General features: G+C 49.7%; 4 protein-coding genes across 4 annotated transcripts; all 4 read right to left on the reverse strand.

Moving 5' to 3' along the window:
* Window positions 1–61: 61 nt before the first annotated feature.
* On the reverse strand, window positions 62–3,784 carry C8Q69DRAFT_13020 (PX domain protein). The gene is made up of 9 exons (XM_028625296.1): window positions 3,329–3,784; window positions 3,046–3,275; window positions 2,671–2,979; window positions 1,961–2,621; window positions 1,817–1,913; window positions 1,285–1,765; window positions 1,125–1,235; window positions 521–1,072; window positions 62–470 (listed from the first exon to the last, which is right to left on the reverse strand). The coding sequence occupies exons 1-9, from the start codon at window positions 3,474–3,476 to the stop codon at window positions 249–251; spliced, it is 2,811 nt and encodes a 936-aa protein (XP_028488806.1). The 5' UTR covers window positions 3,477–3,784; the 3' UTR covers window positions 62–248.
* A 1,009-nt stretch (window positions 3,785–4,793) lies between these two features.
* On the reverse strand, window positions 4,794–7,733 carry C8Q69DRAFT_450055 (MFS drug transporter). Its single transcript, XM_028629413.1, has 6 exons — window positions 7,134–7,733; window positions 6,754–7,065; window positions 6,174–6,697; window positions 5,794–6,115; window positions 5,576–5,718; window positions 4,794–5,485 (listed from the first exon to the last, which is right to left on the reverse strand). The coding sequence occupies exons 1-6, from the start codon at window positions 7,309–7,311 to the stop codon at window positions 5,294–5,296; spliced, it is 1,671 nt and encodes a 556-aa protein (XP_028488807.1). The 5' UTR covers window positions 7,312–7,733; the 3' UTR covers window positions 4,794–5,293.
* A 368-nt stretch (window positions 7,734–8,101) lies between these two features.
* C8Q69DRAFT_440272 (peroxisomal copper amine oxidase) lies at window positions 8,102–10,265 on the reverse strand (the record flags this gene model as incomplete). Its single annotated transcript, XM_028628629.1, has 2 exons — window positions 8,102–10,101; window positions 10,160–10,265. 2 exons carry the CDS (start codon window positions 10,263–10,265, stop codon window positions 8,102–8,104), a joined length of 2,106 nt encoding a protein of 701 aa, XP_028488808.1.
* Window positions 10,266–10,855: 590 nt separating this feature from the next.
* Window positions 10,856–14,362, reverse strand: C8Q69DRAFT_13202 (C2H2 type zinc finger domain protein). Its single transcript, XM_028625315.1, has 4 exons — window positions 14,188–14,362; window positions 13,517–14,104; window positions 12,586–13,462; window positions 10,856–12,534 (listed from the first exon to the last, which is right to left on the reverse strand). The coding sequence occupies exons 2-4, from the start codon at window positions 14,055–14,057 to the stop codon at window positions 11,313–11,315; spliced, it is 2,640 nt and encodes an 879-aa protein (XP_028488809.1). The 5' UTR covers window positions 14,058–14,104; window positions 14,188–14,362; the 3' UTR covers window positions 10,856–11,312.
* Window positions 14,363–17,810: the final 3,448 nt, after the last annotated feature.

A 17,810-nucleotide genomic window follows, 5' to 3' on the forward strand; every position in this document is an offset into this window, starting at 1 on the left:
CTGTTCGATCCCAAACGCAGAAAAACCTTCATGTAGCGCACATATCTATAGGCTTCTAATGATGCACAAGTGGGATAAGATACTCCCACAGTCAACAGGTTCAAGGGAACTAAAAGAGCTCTTAAAACATACAGACGGATACTCATAATGACCATCTGGTCAAATCGTATCTCACACAAAGACCAACTAGAACCGGAAACTCGCTGGAAAAGAGTCGTCTGCAATCGCCCAGCGACTGCTGTCTGTGTTTAATCCGCAAGAACAATTCTTAGCATCGACACGAATGGATCCTGTAGTTTCAGGACCTCCTTCACTTCCGGCTTGACGGGTTCGCCGGCGGCACGTCGGAGATGATCTCGTTTCTTCGCTCGGCGTTTCCGCTCAGCGGCAATAGGGTCGAGATCATCGTCTGCGTTCTCGTCTGATTCGTCGGACTCGTCGTCGGAGATGGCGAGATCTTCGAGATCAGCCTAGAGACATGTTAGTTGGATATAAAAAGGTGTAGGGAGGATGACCATACCTCGTCCAAGCCAAAGTCACTACTTCGGAAGGTTGCGCTTCCGGGTACAGAGTCACTGCCGGTGCCTTCTGCAGCCATCTTCTGTCTAGTCTTGTCGTTGTGCCACTTCTTTCTATCCTCTTGCCACTTGACGAGGGAATTGATCTCTTGGATGGCAACTTCCTTGTCAATCCGTCCAACATCTATAGCTCCTCGGAAAAGAGCGTTCATGTCGAGCTTTCCGCCTTTAGGACCCTTGCGAAGGAACTCCAAGATATCTTCCACCCATGCCATCAGGGATCCAAATAGCCCGTTGTCATGAATGTGAACCTCGTGAACAAACTTGTAAAAGCTATCTTGGTGACGAGCACATAGGTCGATAAAAGACTGAACGGTCTGGTTCGGGTCAGCAGAGACGTCCTGCCGTTGAGCCTTTTCGATAGTTGCTATAGCATCATCGGCGAAACGCGCAAAGTCTGTGATACTGTTGTACACATTCGCAGATTTGTAGACGCGCACCAGAGGTTCATAAAATATTGTGAAGAGGTCGCGGAATAATTGAAGAGTGACCGGCTGCAAGAAGAGATTAGTTTCGGACTACATTTCCAATAAACGCAGAACATACCTCTTCAATAATGCTCAACATCATGGCCTTGTCGCGCTGTCTCGTATAGAGTTTCAACAATTGCTTCAGGTGTGCAAACCACTGCGCGCCCTGCTTCATCTCGAGATCGACCTGACCAGTCAGTCTATTGTTATCAATATACCAGGGCAATCTAGCTCACATTTTCAACGGCATGATTCCACGCCACATAGGAATTGAACACTTTGCCAACCTGTTCTGGAGTGAGGGCCGGTTCTATGAGCTCGGACCTCAGAACGGCAACGACTATGTCCACGTCCTCCGCTGCCGCCTCCTGTCGGATTTCGTTCTTCAGCTGTTCGTCCGCATCCGTGAAAGCTTTCAGTTTCTGCGTCAGGACCGGGTCGTCGATCTTTGCTACCATTTCATCTATCGCCTTTTGGAAAGCCTTGATGCCGTCATGCAAAGTCATGGCAAATATCCGCTGTAAAAGCGATCGTGAACCGAACGGTTGAGCTAGGAAGAGATCCAGGACACCAGACATGACTGCCGCAGGGTTTGCGATGCGGATGACGTTCTTCATCAGGGTATAAGGGATGAGCGAGTGAATTCTCTTTGCCTGGGCGAATAGCTCTGGGGAGTTATCTTCGGCAAGGAAAAGATGATATATCGTGGCAGCAACTCTGGAATTGAATGGTCAGAACAGAATCAACGGAGTGACGCTCTTCACATACTCGATACGGAGCCATTCGGCGAATTTTTGATACTCAGGGCTCAACTCTGCTATCGTATTTTTCTCTCGGATCTCCGAGAACAGCCTTGTCAACCCGTCTACGAAAGTTAGCCTGGCACTCTCGAACAGAATCACGAGAACTTACTGCTCTCCACAATATCTCTGCGGAACCTCTCCATGTAGACGTCCAGTTCAGCCGCACGCTGCCTTGCAATTTCATAGAACCTCCTCTGCTCCTCTATCCGCAATGCATCCGCGTCCTTCCGACGCTGAATATCGACCAGGTCTTCTTCGTTAAGACTGATCGGTTCTCTGGTGAGAAATTCCGCCATTGCCTTCGAATCCGCTATGCGCTTATTCTGCAGCAGAGTACGCAAGAAGGCTCGTAGAGACACCCGTTGTTCCTCTCTATAGAGGACGACATCATCTCTCGACAGCTCTCCTGACGCGCGAGGCGATTTCGGCGACCTTCCCAGAGCAGATCCGAGGCTGGACCCTATAGTGGATTTAGAGGCAGACCGGCTGTGGCCTCCGGGGGCCAGGCTACGGCCATCTGCACCAGCGATCGAGCTCTCATCCGCCGGCCCCGGGTCCTGCGTTGAGATTGAGGACAGCGAAGAGGCATCATCATCAGCGGTGCTGAACCAGCTAGTAGAAGTGGATGTTTTGTTCTTCCTGGGCAGTGGCGGTAGGATCTTTCCCGGCAGTTCTGTCCGCAACCTCTTGTGTAGCTTCGCGAAATCTCCGTATCTCTTTGCGACGTAGACGTCGGACTTTCCCTCGCGACGGACTCTAAGGATGAATTCCTACGGAAATCAGCAGTGTCTCATACGAACAATGTCAGTTCCTACGTACCGCATGCCGATGATGTCTCACCGTGCGTCTGATAGAGGTCGACCTCACACCAGCCACGTTGACGTCCCATCCATTGATAAAGTGCCCATCGGGGATATTGACCAACAGTCCCTGTTCGTTGGCCCCGCGATCCACAACTTCCATCTCCGCAAAGCGTATCCGTTCTTCGTAGCCCGAGGCCGTCGGAATACCCGATACCATCATCAGCTCGATCAGCTTTTCACATTTTCGCGCCAACTTTCTCCGTTTTGTCTCCTCCAGACGGTCTTCGGAAGAGGAAACGTGCTTGTTGGCGAACGACTCGAGGAACTAGCATAGATGTCAGTCACGCTGGGACCGCTGCGGAGCTCCAAGTCAATCGAACGGCGGACGCACCACCTGCAGCTTATCCTGCCAGAACTCCTTCTCCCTGGCCTGGTCGAGGAACGGGAAGTTCCGCACATGGTTAACGAATATATATCGCAAGATGGGTAGATCTGAGTCGACAGGAGCAATCTCTCCGAATTCCGACTTGAACGGTGCACCGAATCGCCGCAAGGCGGTGGGGGAGTTCAGCTCCGCGATCTCGCTGCTGACCTGCCGGCTGATCAGTTCGCGTTTCAGGTCTGTTGATGGTCAGTTAAGAAGTAAAATCGAACGGAAATCGGATGCCACGGACAGTGCTCTTGTTTTCCAGTCAGGATCTGTCCTGGCGGCGGTGCGGGCTGCGGGCTGTTGAAAGCTATCGCGCTGTCGAGCGGCTTTTGTCGGGTATCACCATTCGCAGCATTATCTGCACTGATGGTGAGATCATCGCGCCTCGACATCTTCTCGAGACGCCGACAACGAACGGCTTCCGGAGCGGTGGCGGATTATATTAATGTGCAGACAGGGAAAGTCGATGGGTGGGAAGTTGAATTTTGGGATCGAACGGACTGGCGGGAAAGACTTCCTTTCAGATGACGTCGTGGGGATGACACGCGACCTCAGTTAGTTGAATAAATCAAATCAGCTGCCGGTTAATGAAATGAATCATCAATGAATTCCTTTCGCCAGTCTCCTTCTTTTTCTCGTCTTATATCAGTTGAAAAAAAAGAGACCAGGAAGACAAGAAGAAGTCGAGAGTTACAACAGCCAAGACAACAAGAATAGTTTACGAGCTGCAGCTTTTTTTTCCCCCACAAGCTCCCAAAAAGAAGACACTAAAATGAAATAAATTACTTTCTGCTCGTCCTGGAACTCCATCATCTATCTACTCTAACTATCGATCTGCCTTTCAGCAGACTCTCAGATCGTCTTGTCCACGCCTTAAACCGTCTTTAGTATCTGCTAGTCTCCAGGCCACGGCTGCAGTTGACGCGTCCATTCGGACGGCATCATTTCAGCCATTCTGAGTCTCCGCCATCATTAGCTGCGGAAAATCTCTCTCCACTTTAACTGACACTACGACCCAAAGTTGAACAGGCTCAAGATCGTTCCAAGGGTCGTCGTGTCCAAGTGCGACGGGAACGGGACCTCCATCGCGATAGAATGGTTCAGCATAAATGCTAAGAGTCTCGCAGAGACACCGGAGCCTTCACAAAACCAACCGGTAAGTAATACCATAAAAATAATTAGTCTACATACTAGATTACAATCAGTCATGCGTGTGAATGCGGACCCTAAAATAAATTACACTGGATTGGTTTGTTTCACAATCATCGATGTGTAACGGTCCTACGGACAGATGGGGAACCGTTTAACTTCTTGGGCTCCAGGAATAATAATGGGCCCAGTCTGTAAGGCTGAGCGTGGCTGATGCCGTTCTAGAATATCTGGTCTGGAACAAGAATAGAAACAGGCCAATATCGTCTTATTCTTATTCTAGTTAATAATTACTACCTACTCTAGAATAATACAGTAAATATAGTGACTTAGATGCCGCCCCTTTCTGACACGAGTGATTAAAATGATCAAGTTATAGGACACAGAAAATAATAATAACTCTTATATTATTTGACTCTAACCTTCAATCTATCATCCAAGAGGGGGCCAAGTCTGAGGGATCTGGCAGGTTACACAATAACCAACGCAACTTATGCAGATAAGCCCTAATTATTTAATATTGTCCATAGACCAAGCCACTTGAGAATTCGTCTGCCTACAATCCACCAGCTTGAGGATTAGAAATCAGCCACGCCATGTTTGATCTGTGCTATGGGGGTGCCAGCTCGTCGTGGTTCCAAACTCTTAGCGCGGTTTTTACACCACTTCCATAACTGATCATATACCACAAAATAATTAGGGATTAGGGTGATTAGAGGAGAGCGTTTTGGAACTACGCCGAGCTGTAAGCCCTGTGCTATGGCAGGATGAGACCATTCATTTAACTTGGTAATAAGGATAATAATAACTACCGATGGCACGCAAAGAAGATGGAAACACATAAAATATCTTTCCACTTGATAACTACGTTCAGCACCTATTCCCCGCTCTCTAAACCTCTATTCTATCTTGTTCTAACTGTCGGTTCCTCTTTCCAATGAAGCCAAACCCCAACCTCTAATCCACACTAAGAGCAAAGGGACCACAACCCGGCCATCAAACTAAAGAATCCGTCGGCTAGGCACGTCGCCGCAGTCAAGGCCGAACGTCAACCGGTCCCTTAGGCGCTGTTTGAGCGATCCAAGCCTCTTCCCTTGGCAAACAGAGCGGCTATCGTCGCAACAGCGCCAAACCCCGCAGATACTGCGAAAGATAATCTGATTCCATCATAGTAGACCAGCCGAGCGGCCATCTGGACATCAGGCGGGAGGGTGTGGATTGCAGATACGGAGTGTCTGATATCTTCGATAACCTATCCAAAAAAAACAAAGTCATTTGATCAGCGGCCATTCATAGATGATAGGTATCTTGATGTTAATTTCCGGATATGGGATGGGTTTACTTTCCATTTGTCTGGTATTCCACTCAGGGCCGCTGGAAGGCCTGATTTCAGTGTACTTTGCACGATGGCAGATGTGATGGCGACGCCCCATACCGTTCCGAGGGAGCGGATCAGGTAGACGGTCGAGGCCGAAACGGCGTGATCTGGAAACAAGGTGAGGAAAATGATTCTTCTGCAGAAACGAAAAGAAAAAGGAGGCTTGGGGAGGAGGAACGCACCTGCATGGTCGAACGCTGCGAGGAACGTGAAGAGAATACCTGGGTAGACAATTCCCTGTCCGAGATTAGCTGGAATGAGGTAAACAATATACTTCCATGAAGCATCGTTGAATCTCAATAACATGACGAGCGTGTTTCCCAGGAACATCAAGAAAGCACCCGCACGGACGAGGTGCGCCAGATGGCCCCAGCGGGACATGATGATGCCTGAAATCAAACCACCCACGGGCGTCGATAGAGAGGGAATAACAAGCCGTGCCCCTGCTTTAGTTGCCGAGTCCAGAAGGATGACCTGAAACAACAGAGGCAACGTGAAAAGGAACTGCGCTAGAGTCAGGATCTCTAATAATTAGAAACAGGAAATGAGGGACAATCCTTACAGCATATGCCGCCATCCCGACGAAAACATTCGCAATCTGCGTAGAGACTGGCAGAACGCCGCGCAGCATCTTGAGGGGAATAATCGGGACTGTAGTCGTCTTCGCCTCGACCAGGATGAATAGGGCCAGGAATAAGAAACTTGTCACGAAAGACAGCACCACCCATGGACTATCCCACGGTAGCTCATTACCACCCAGACTTAGTCCAACAAGCTGAGTAGAAAGCCCCAAGACGAGAAGCAGGGAACCCGATAGATCGATACGTTTCCACACACCACGAAAACCGGGTTTGACGCCTGTTAATCCGGTATCCGATGACACTTTGATCACCTTGTTCCCAACCGCGAGAGCAACGATGGAGACAGGAACCTGGAGAAGAAAGCACCAGCGCCAACCTATTGTGTCTGCAATCGTACCACCAAAGGAAGCACCGCATATTGACCCGAAACCATGCAGGACGTTCTGAGCAGCTTGGTACAAGCCTCGTTCTCGAAACGGGATCATGTCGGAGTTGATGATTGTAGCTGAGAACATGGATCAGATTTGCTTTGAATCATAACAACCAGCTCACAGTCCTTACCCATAGTCATAAGCCCGCCACCACCGATTCCAGCCAGAGCTCTCATAGCGTTCAAGAAGATGATATCCTTAGCCAGCCCACTGCCCACACAACCCAGCATGAACATGATAGTAGAGGTGAAAAAGCACACTCGTCGCCCGAAAATATCAGAGAACCTGCCATACAGAGGCTGGAACGCCGTACTGGTAATCAGATACGAAGTTGTCAACCAGGACGCTGTATTCGCAGCATGGAACTCTGAACTGATAAGAGCGTACGTTGATGCTGTTATTGTGCCGTCGAACCCGGAAAGGAAAACATTGGCGAAGATGGCTAGATATAAAATCAGCACTTTAACTATCCCAGATAAAGCTTCTAAGGCCATATTCATCGATACATACCCAGTTCAATCCAGATAAACCCCTTTGGAGCCTTCCAGGTTTGCGGTTCCGTGTCTGGCTGCAACAATGGCTGCACTTCGTTCGGCTGCACCACAGACTCCGCGTCGAAGTCATCACCAAAAGACGTCGCGACGTCGCGAACCCCATAGATTTCTCTTTCTGAATCTGGAGAAAACATTCTTCTTTTTCCTTTTCTTTCTTATCACCCAATTCGATAATGTCTGATTGTTTCCAGGTACTGTACGTTCCCCGCACTTCAATATATCAAGTCCCCAATCTCAACCCCGCACACTCACCAGTGATATATTCAACAAATGCAAAAAATGACACAGTACAATTAGAGGATATTTTAATTCAAGCACCACGACTAGCCTCTATCAAAAAGTTAAGACTATTGGTGAATGGCAGATGAGGAAATTTGTATCAACATAAAAGGACAATCGTCTCTTACTGAAGGCACGCATATGACACAACTGAAAATCCCACATGAAATTTAAACACGAGTAGTTAAGCGAAAAGAGATCCGTGCCAACTTCACTATGTGCATACAATTTGACAGGAGGGGTGAAATCTACTAAGTTAAACTAAGCAGCACGAAATCCCGCCCCATTATTGCATTACCCGATCGAGTGGGGAAATTTCGGAGGAGATTGGCCTCTTGGAAGTAATAATAACTTGGCAAGGAGAGCTTTACTCATAGTTAGCAGGTGATCTAACTATATCAATTTACTGAATTTCTGGACTTCTGTTCGATCAGCGGGATCTCGATCGAGACCTGTATATAGTATACAGTGCGATCTGTGGTTCTTGGGTACCTAGGTCTGGGGGGCTAAAGTAACTCGATGAAGTTGAGAATTTTGATTCATTGATTGCATGAAGCTAAGCTTTTCAGAAGTCTGATAACAATACACAAAGCTGCGTTTATGCTATGGAATATGCACCGTCATGAAAAGATCACAACGTTGCTCTCACAGCTTCGCCTGACCACCCAACTTATCCACCACACAGCACGATTTCGAAGAGGGAAAAGCATCTCTCGAGACATTATCCACAGAAACACTCGAGGGCGGAACCCACAAGGCCGGGTTCTTCTGGAAGAAATTCGACGCCCGTAGCATTATACTCACCGGTTCCGTTGGCATAATGGGGAAGTCTTCCGTGCGCGGGAAATGTGTCAAGCCGAACTGCATGTAGCATACGATATCTGTGTTTTCGATAGACTCGTTCCTGGAGGCCCAGTCGACGATGTTCTCGTTTCCGGGATAGTTGTCCTCTCCGGTCGATTGGCAGACGTAGTCGCCGGCTGGATATAGTTCGTAGTCTCGGTAGGGGAGAACCCAGAGGGATTTGCGGGCAAATCCTGCGCGCTTGTAGACTGTGCTTCCGGGTTTAGCTAGCAGACCAGGGCATTGGTTGTTGATGATCTTGTAAGCGACTGGTTTCTTGCAGATGGGATTTATTATGTTGGGATTGACAATATCCCACGAGCGGCTTGTTTCGTGGCAGTAGTCGACGGCCCCTTCAAGGGATGTTTTCAGGGGCGTCTTCTTGCTGTAGAAAGCATTGCCGTATCGGTTCCCATGAGACCCAACAGGCTCGTCACCAGCGACAGCGTCGCTCTGAATGACTGTGTTGTTCGGACCGTCTATTTCAGGATCGATCCTGAGCGAGAAAATGTGCTGGTGGTTCTGTGCAGTGATGTTTCTAGCAACTTCAGTGCCATAGGGGGCAGCTTGTTCTGTAGGATGCATACAATAGGTGTTGAGCATGCCAGTCAGCTTGACTTCAAGCTTGTAGGTTCCGTCCAGGGAAAAGATGTGATAGAACGCATAGTCGTAGTTTGCAGCAGTGATGATCTGCGAGATAATGAGCTTGCGGTCGCGCGCTGAGATCACGCTTCCATCGCGGAAGTCGGTATGCTTATACAGCAGACCATTGTCTTCTTCGTGAATGCAGACTGCATTCTTGACAATAGCAGCCTCACCCTTTGCTGTCGACAGGACAGCATCAAGGTAATGGATAGTACCCTTGCAGTCGCAACCCAACTGGAGTGAATTGGTCATCAGACCGCTGCCATACTCTCCGACGTCGAAAGCATGTTTCTTATGGTGAGGGGCGTCGGGAGAACCGTAAGGGACAACCATCTCAGCAACGCTGATCCTGTTGAAGAGGGCGCGTTCACGGTTCTCGTATGGGTCATCGATTCGGACATCAGAGATGACAATGCCTTCACGATAGTTGAACCCAATGTGCATTTTGTATCCAGCCCACGACAGTTCATTTCCCTTCATCTGGAAAGAAACGCCTTCTGGCTGTGTGATATTTATGGGCTTCAATTGGTCCATCTTGTAAGACCTGCCAATGAACTCAGGGAGGTAATTGTGTTCATCCAAAGGAATCCTGGTCCGTTCCCCATTGACAAGTCGTATGTCCACGCTGAGGACTTCCTCTGTTTCCGTGTCCACCACCACGGCAAAGTCAAGCGGATGAGCATATTGGTTATCATTGGCGGAATTCCTATAGTAGGCAAGACCCTGTTGCAAGCGACGCTCGAATCCCCAGCGCTCATCGATACCGATGGCCCACGCGTCGAAGAAGACCCTGGACATATCCGTAATGCCAATCGCCTCGCAGGCCTCGATCACACGGGTGTCACTCTTTGCCACACGCTCCGTCACATCGAGGTCCTCAAGAGTCAATGTAGGCATCACGTCCTTCACAATCTTCCATTGTTCAACGCAGCTTGTAGTCAGGTTAACAATGACCTCTGCGACATTGCAGGTCCCTTGCTCCAGAACTATCGAAAACGCGCGTCTATCGGGATGGGGGCTCTCTCCACGACGGAAAGCAGCATACTCCTTCTTTAATGGCTCTCGTAGCGTGATGCAGTTGAACTTGACTTTCTTGGGGCTCGCATATTGGCGGATCAATTGCGCCACGATGGGAATCTCTGTCACTGAGAGCTGATCTGGATCGACAGTCAGTAGGCAACCTAGATGTACATACGAGTAACACAACCAACGTACCTAACGGGTGAGGAATCGTGCTCGACTTTTGGGGGACTGCAGCTTTGTCATCATCCCCATCATGGTAGATGGTCCAGCCTGCTATCGAGGTCGTATCCAGATTCATGGTTGTTGTTCACTGCTGTAGCTACAGGAGTTGAGCACATTGGCAGAAGACTTGCGGGAGAGAGAACTGAGCCCTTTATATCACTGTCGACGAAACGAGACCCGCATGCACTTTCCTATTGTGGAATTGAAGTTATTATTCTTTGTTATGATTCTGCCGGTTGTGGCCGGCAGATTGCCCATTTGACTGAATAACAGTACTTCTAGGGTACTTTGACACCAAACAATTCGTACAAGGTATTCATTGAACAGCCCCATGACAGCCGCTTGGACCAACCTGAACAGGAATGTCTGGGAGATAACATGCAGCACCTCTTTTTATTGTCTGTGTCATCTGCCGCTGTCCGGGCTGTTCTACCATATAATAATGAAGTCTTATCATTGCTAGCAAGTCTCCATGGCCCGCGGTAAATGTTGGGCTCCACCGTACTCGTCCCGAAATGGGAAGTCCATCCAGAATCCGAGGGGCAGATAACCCTTAGCTTGCAATTCACGATAACGCTGATCTATCTACAGAGCGCGGGGAAGGGCGTGCTTAGCAGGAGAAAATAAAACAATTGTGCGGAATTGACTACGATCTAGAAGGAAGTTGACCTGAGTTAGCAATCCACAATGGCTGACTGAACCTACGCTACAGTACTCCGTACATGGAAGAGAAACCTTGCTATGGAATATCAATTGCTATCTCTCTCTGTCCAGACTGATTCATACGAGCTAGAGTATTCATTCTCTTTTCTCCACATTACATGAGCTGAGAGGTCGGCTCAAGCAAACCATCAAGGAACCCAACACTGAACGACACAGCGCAATCAAAACCACAGAGTTGCCCCATCAAAATGAATTCATAGCAGAAGGGGGGTAGCGCGACATGTAAACCGCGCTCAGATCTCATTCATCATGCAGAAATAAGTAATAGTAAGCTATAGAAAACAGACAAGAAGTGTCGGGACGCCGCCCGCGCTAAAAAGAAAAGAGAAGAGAAGAAAAGAAAAGAAGAATAAGGGTGGCCATAAGAATAGACAGTTAATGTATGTAAGCTGGAGACTCGCTAACCCAAATAGTCGTCCAGATCCATCATACCGTTGTTGAAATTAGAAGTTGCGAAGCATTGTCCCGCCCAGGAATGGTCTCCAAGCCGCTCATTGTTGGCTGTGTTCAGTGGAGGGAACATCTGGTTCGATTCATGTGCAGTGTGCAGATCATAGGGCCTGGCTGCTCCTCCTGCAAAATTACCACCTGCATTGGCACCGTTCTCGTAGAGAGTAAAATCATTCATGGGCTTTTCGCTCCAGCCACAGTTATAAAGATCCGTGAAAGCCGCATCGACGTTGCTAGAGTACGGGGAATAGAGCATCAGATTGCCTTGGCCACCGGGAGACAGGGAGGAGATCTTGCACTCTTGAGGCATAAGAGGGGAAGCATTACAGATGGAAGGGTTTCGAGAAAACGAATTCATGCCGTGCGCCTCGACAGAGCCGTCGGGTGTCAGCAGCTGCATGTTCATAGCAGTGAAATCCCCGTCCATGTTACCCGATGAAATGTTGCTCCAGTCGATGTCAAAGTTAATGCTGCTATCGGTGGACGTCAGAGGAGAATCATCGAAGATCCCAGGCGCGCCCATCGAGTCGGTGGCCGTGCCAGTAGAGTCAAACGATGGCCGGTGGATATCCGTGGGCTGGAGAAGCTCATTGCGAGGTGCAGCCTCCAGTTGAGCGCGGAAAGCTTCGAAGTCTGACGAAGTGAAAGGACCGAAGTCATCAAGACCAGCGCCAGTCGGATCCTCATACGGGCTGTTATCCGGGAAAAGCTGGAAGTCTTCATTCGAGGCAGAAGGCGGATCCGCGAAGGAGAACGGAGGGTCGATGGGGTAACTCATTACTGGTTCAAACGGAGAGGGCGCGGGACCAGTCATGGGTGTGGGCAGGTGGTCAGTGAGATTGGAGATTGGTGTAGCCATACTAGGCGTCTGTGGGACGCTAGGCGTCTGCGGGATGGACGAGGGAGTTGATCCCTTCTTCCCGGTCTTCCCGTTGTTTTTCGAGCGGACATAAACCCATCCATGCGCTTTCTCCATGTGCTGTTTGCAGTTGCTCTCGCGCTTAGACTGGTATGTGCATGGTGAGAAGCTGCACTTGTACAGAGCTGGAGTGGTAGAGTGTTTGTCATTAACATGGCGATCTCTCTCCTTCTCGGTGGGCCATCCGAGTTCGAAGTACTTGCACGAAGGCTCGGAACACTTCCACGGACGACTATGCGTCTTTTCGTGTTTCCTAGAATACGTTAGCTCGCTTCACAACGGAGAATGGGAGATTTGCACTTACGTGAGATCACATGGTCTCTTGAAGACCTTGTCACAGTCTTTGCACTTTTGGTTGATATCCATGGGAGGTGCATTCTTCTTGCGGCGGGCCATGGAACGGACTACCCCATCGTCAAGAGTCTCGGTGCTCAGAGACCGCTTAAACGTAGGAACGGAATTTTCTTCATAGGGTTTTCCTGTACGGAGAGACACAGCCTTGCCATCCTTATGGCAGACCAGCTCAGCTGGCCGTCCGTTTTGAGACAGACCACCCTCGAGAGTGAGGCGTTCGCCGGCGTGGTCATCATTCACCTCCTCCGAGGGTTGCGCCGAAGCCCGGCGGGCGCGGGCCCTCTCTCTAGAAGCCGCCATCATAGCTGCGTACTGTCTAATCTGTGCAACGAGGTCGAGAAAGTAGCCGTTAGTGTAAGGTCGGTCGGTTGGTAGTCGTTGCTCGCGATCGTTAAGATGCCCGACTGCCGTATGAATGCACTGGATCGAAAACTCGCAGAAACCGAGATATGACGCCTTGGAAAAACGAGAGAATTGCTTCAAGCGCGAAAAATAAGCAGTGCCCCAGACGCCCCTATTCCGAGATTCACTTACCGGTGCTAACCACAGAAGGGTCTTTTCGAGGTCACGGAGACAGGCAATCTCTTTATTGGCGATCCGCTGGGGAACACTCTTGACGAGGTCGTGGAATGGTTTCAACTTGTCTTCTTTCAGAATCGGGATAAGGACATAACGTTCAATCCGCTTGCATGCAGACAAGCTCAACTGGGAGCGTTCGGGAGCTGTGATATCAGAGGAGATGGAACTGGTAATGGCAGACTGCTGCATTTTAAAGCTTTCGGTAGAGCCACGCTTCCAACCTTCTACAGACATGTGACCTGCTTTGACTGGCAATAGGTTAATATCATTGGAAGCATAGGTGTCCGGTGAAATCAACGCACCTTGCCCGCTACGGCCAGATGGGTAGAGTGCCGCGCTGCTGCTGATGGAAGAACCCAAGCCGCTGTCGGACAGTTGCTGGCGGTGTCTGGGGGCCTTTTCCGGCTGGTCCATTGGCGGCGAGAGCAGACCGTGCGTGCGGACCGGGAGCGTGTCCATTGCGTCAGTCCGCCCAACGTGAGCCTGTAGAATACCTCTCGGGACAGGAAGGTCGTCGTCGTGGGTCTTGGTGGATGCGGAGAGGGAGTCCAAATTGAAGCGGTCCAAGATACCAGCCATACGCTGTTCACCGGCGGCGATGGCCTCGAGCGACCGCAGGCATGTAGGGGACCGTCGAGGCAACGACGGGATGCTGAGAACGGGGTCACGGTCCTCAGACGGCGACGTAGGTGAGTGGAAAGTCTCTGCCTTCCTCAGACGCATACTAGGGCATGGCGATGCAGAGTCCTGACGGTCTGAAGAGGACGGGAGGGAGGGTACAGCGGTCTTTAATGGACGGCGACGAGGGTGAACATGGGACTGCTGAGCCTGGGGCGCGGACATGGCTGCGGCTGCGGGCAATCACTGGGTACAATGATATGGATATGGATCTAAGAGCGGAACCAGGGGCAGGTAGGTTAGCGGGGAGAACGGGCAGATTGTTCGACAATGGCTAGATCACTCAGTGACTCACCGGAAGTGCAGAGCTATTCCAGAATCTGGAGCGGACAGGCTGTTCCGGTGATTCAGAAGGATCCTGGGGAACGAGTCAGACGCAACGTCTTCACGGGACAGTCATCCAAGGTGTGTGTGCAGCCCGAACGGGAAGCATAAAGAGGGTAAAAAATCCCTCCAGCTTGTCTTGACGGACCGGTTTTTCTTATAGACTCACCCTCTCAATCACCCAAAGCATCCACCTCTGGTATCCAGCGGGCCCCCAGACCAATCGTTCTTCTGATCGGGGCGATATTGGGAAGGGACGATTCGAGTCGAGACACGATCGACAGACGAGCTTTCGGAGACGAAAAGGGAATCGGGGGGCTGATTGTACCGTCACAACCAGGAGGGCGCAGAATGAAGGCGTAAAGGTGGCTATGCACCCGATGTTGAGATGGAAGCCGTCACCCGGAGGGAGGGGGGTGTTGAAGTTCTGTATAACAAACCGAGGACGCTGTGGTGTCCACCAGAATCGAGATGGGTTTTCACTGAGTTGAAGTAATAATTGATGCCTTGCGATAATGGACCATAGCAGAGATTAAAGAGACGCGAAAGCAAGCGTCGATGAGGGAGCGGACGATGGAGGTTCTTTGATCTGGCCTTGCAGTCAGTCCATCGTCGGCGCTGATGTCTGCGCTGCGGCGTCTTCGATGTCTGCCTGATAGACGAGAGCGCTAGGCCCGGACAGGAACGGCTTCGCAGCCATTGGGGAGATATCATTGGTTCTCCTTTCTGGATGAGCCCCGCTGATTACGGAGCAGCCCGTTAGATACGCGCTAAACCCGATTGGGGGTCGGGGAACGGACGCGGTTTCATCCGACGGGTTCCGCTTCACTCACAATAATTATTATGTATGGTATTATTATTACCAGTAGTACGGAGTACAGTAATGCAATAAATTAGAGAATTATTGTCGGGAACTAGTTAATAATTTCGAAAGAACAGTTGTTCCCAACAAGACCTATGGATAATAACTAATCTAGTAGAGAGTGGTGTGCTGAAAGGAGTCGTGGGTGCCTGTTCTCTGTACTTGTACAGAGATGCATCATCCATGATCCTGTAGTCTAACGTTAGTAGATGTAGATACGGAGTACACATGTCCACCAGGTTGAAGCAAGAGCCGCATCGAAACTCCCTGTTCTTGCGACACTTGCAGCCCATCACTATCAACTCTCAGGGGAAACGCCAATGAGAGGCTCGACGGAGTAGAATCGTGCGCGTTCCGTCGACGGGCAGTTCGGCTACAGGCACAGGCAAGTTGGGAATCCAGATCCCGTTCTTGTACCGCCCCGTTGAAACCGCCGATTACCAAGGTTAACAGCCGCCTCTCCGCCATTTCCTGCGCATCGCGGGCTCAGCCAAGCGGCCATCTCGCGGTCAAGGTCGCACAACTGAATGGTGAGCTGCGCCTGTCTGACGATGCTTTACAATACCATCCCCGCCCCCACGACGGGGCTTGGCGGTGGACCGGCCCAGTCTCTCCCGTTGATGAGTCTTCCGTATTCAACTGACAACAACTGCCATCTGTTAGGGCCATCCAACGCGCTATTTATCCTCTATTATTTAGCTCGATCGAGAAGTCATTGCCAACGTCACGGCTCGTGCGTTTGAGGCTCAAAAATTCAGCGTGTGGTGTTGTAGCTTCAACTTACACCGACCATCTCAGCATCGAGAACCAACCACGACTGCTGGCAACACTGGTTACGTCGGTGATCCGGTGCTCTTCCTGCGTGCCCGTGGAAGATGCAGCAACTCATCATCCTTAAAAAGCTTGTGGCACGATGATACGCTTGACTCCGAGACAGAAAAAAAAAAGTTCAGAATTCTCCGCCGCCATGCGATCACTTCCAGTTACGCTACCGGGATAATGTCTCAGCCACCGAAGTGCAACCGGAATTAGCGAAGTCTGCCCCTGGAGAGCCTCGTGCCCGGCCAGTTTCTGGCAAGTAGTAGGAAACCGGTGGCGATTAATTAATATTATTACTATTCCATCCATTGCACGAAAGGGGACCAAGGATCCTTCCTCCGCTGGGTGAACTAGCCAGTTTGAGGAAATGGTAATCACTAATTAGAGCACATAGATTTCACGTGAACGCAACTCTGATCAGCACAGGGGGAAAGATATCAACTTCCCGCGTCGAGATCACAAGGTCGTACCATGCAGTGCGAGGAACCTTAATAATTGTCGATTCGTGTCTGTCCTTGGATTCGTACGGAGGAGTCAGGACTCACAGAACCTACCGCTACGAGTCACAATCCTGCCAAGGAAGGTCACAAGCCATTCCTCATTCGAACGCCCTTGATATAACAGACCCGTGTCCATGGGGCCGTCATAGAATGAACTCTGCTCAGCTCTCCCTCATAGATGTTCGCGGCCACACAGACAGATCGAGAACTCTAACTTCTCATTGGTAGACATTTCGATTTCGAATTTCTAATCGAAGGTAAAGCGGCCGCCCTTGGCGTCCATGCGTGTATACGCGCTCAAGGCTCGAATCCTATGGACGATTGCGCAATTGATCGTAACTGCAAAGTAGAAAGGCTACTTGTTTGTTAAAACGATAGCTAAAACCCAAACCAAATAGGGCTCTTTGACCTGACGTACGTCATGCAACAATGGTGAAATATATGGCTGCCTGATTATATACTCCGTTCCGCGGACGCGGCTATCACGGGTAAAGAGGTCGAACAGAAACCCTAGGTACTGATAATTGACACGTACGCATTAAGCTAGATCAGCTAATCCACTTTGATAAAATTCTCCTCGAGGAATAGTTAGTATGGTACAAGAGTCCCGATTCTGTAGGATTCACTGAGGTGGGGTCCATAATGAACTTTCCAAGGTGTCATCGAGACATCCTACCTACTACTAGTCCCTCCCCGTACGCCAGCACGAGAGTACTATACACACTTTCGAAGGCCTGGGATATACCTAATGCTAAGTCTATCCCATATCCATGGTTTCCCGTACCAGGACATCCAATAATATCAAACCCATGACATAGCCCTTAACCTACTAAACTCCAGATCCCGAGTTCTCAATTCGGGCACTAGATTTTGTCGAGCCGCGGAAGTGGAACTGAGAGCGGTCTCAGACATTAACTATGTACTCTGATAGAGAAGTTCCTTGGACTTATATGGTCGTATCCATGGGATGGATTGGCCATAGGGCGTCCAATGAGCTTCTAGAGTATCGTTTCTTGACCTTGGGCGCCTACGGAGCTACCACCAGAAGAGCTCCAAGGAATGTTCCTCTTCTAGTATCAGGTGTCGTCACGTCGATTCTGCTATTTCTTCAATACAGCGAGACATTACCATACATACATTTTTTATTTAGTAATCTGTATGGAGGATCTAACAGATATCTAGATATTTACACCATCTGATGGATTAGCTAGAAAATACCAAAATCACGTATACTTTACGAGATAAACCACAACTAGTCTGTTGTTTATCAAGTTCCATATCACAGATTAACCAGCCTTCGTGCATACATACACCAATCGTGCTGTTCTTGGATTACATCCAACCACTGATGATTGTTGTTTCCAATTCTTTCTCAGTTCTTCCCCGGAAGTAAATAAGGACAAACAGTTGTTA

The sequence above is a fragment of the Paecilomyces variotii genome (genome assembly GCF_004022145.1).
Source record: "Paecilomyces variotii strain CBS 101075 chromosome Unknown C8Q69scaffold_1, whole genome shotgun sequence".
NCBI classification, from domain to species: domain Eukaryota; kingdom Fungi; phylum Ascomycota; class Eurotiomycetes; order Eurotiales; family Thermoascaceae; genus Paecilomyces; species Paecilomyces variotii.

Coding starts and splice junctions, on each gene's coding strand:
- C8Q69DRAFT_13020 (XM_028625296.1), bottom strand. CDS start 3,476: ATGTCGAGGCGCGATGATCTCACCATCAGTGCAGATAATGCTGCGAAT. Junction 2,980..3,045: donor GGCAGGATAAGCTGCAGGTG/GTGCGTCCGCCG, acceptor CATCTATGCTAG/TTCCTCGAGTCGTTCGCCAA. Junction 1,914..1,960: donor CAGAGATATTGTGGAGAGCA/GTAAGTTCTCGT, acceptor TAACTTTCGTAG/ACGGGTTGACAAGGCTGTTC.
- C8Q69DRAFT_450055 (XM_028629413.1), bottom strand. CDS start 7,311: ATGTTTTCTCCAGATTCAGAAAGAGAAATCTATGGGGTTCGCGACGTC. Junction 6,698..6,753: donor TGGCGGGCTTATGACTATGG/GTAAGGACTGTG, acceptor CCATGTTCTCAG/CTACAATCATCAACTCCGAC. Junction 6,116..6,173: donor TCGGGATGGCGGCATATGCT/GTAAGGATTGTC, acceptor ACTCTAGCGCAG/TTCCTTTTCACGTTGCCTCT.
- C8Q69DRAFT_13202 (XM_028625315.1), bottom strand. CDS start 14,057: ATGTCCGCGCCCCAGGCTCAGCAGTCCCATGTTCACCCTCGTCGCCGT. Junction 13,463..13,516: donor ATCTGGCCGTAGCGGGCAAG/GTGCGTTGATTT, acceptor ACCTATTGCCAG/TCAAAGCAGGTCACATGTCT. Junction 12,535..12,585: donor AAGAGACCATGTGATCTCAC/GTAAGTGCAAAT, acceptor AACGTATTCTAG/GAAACACGAAAAGACGCATA.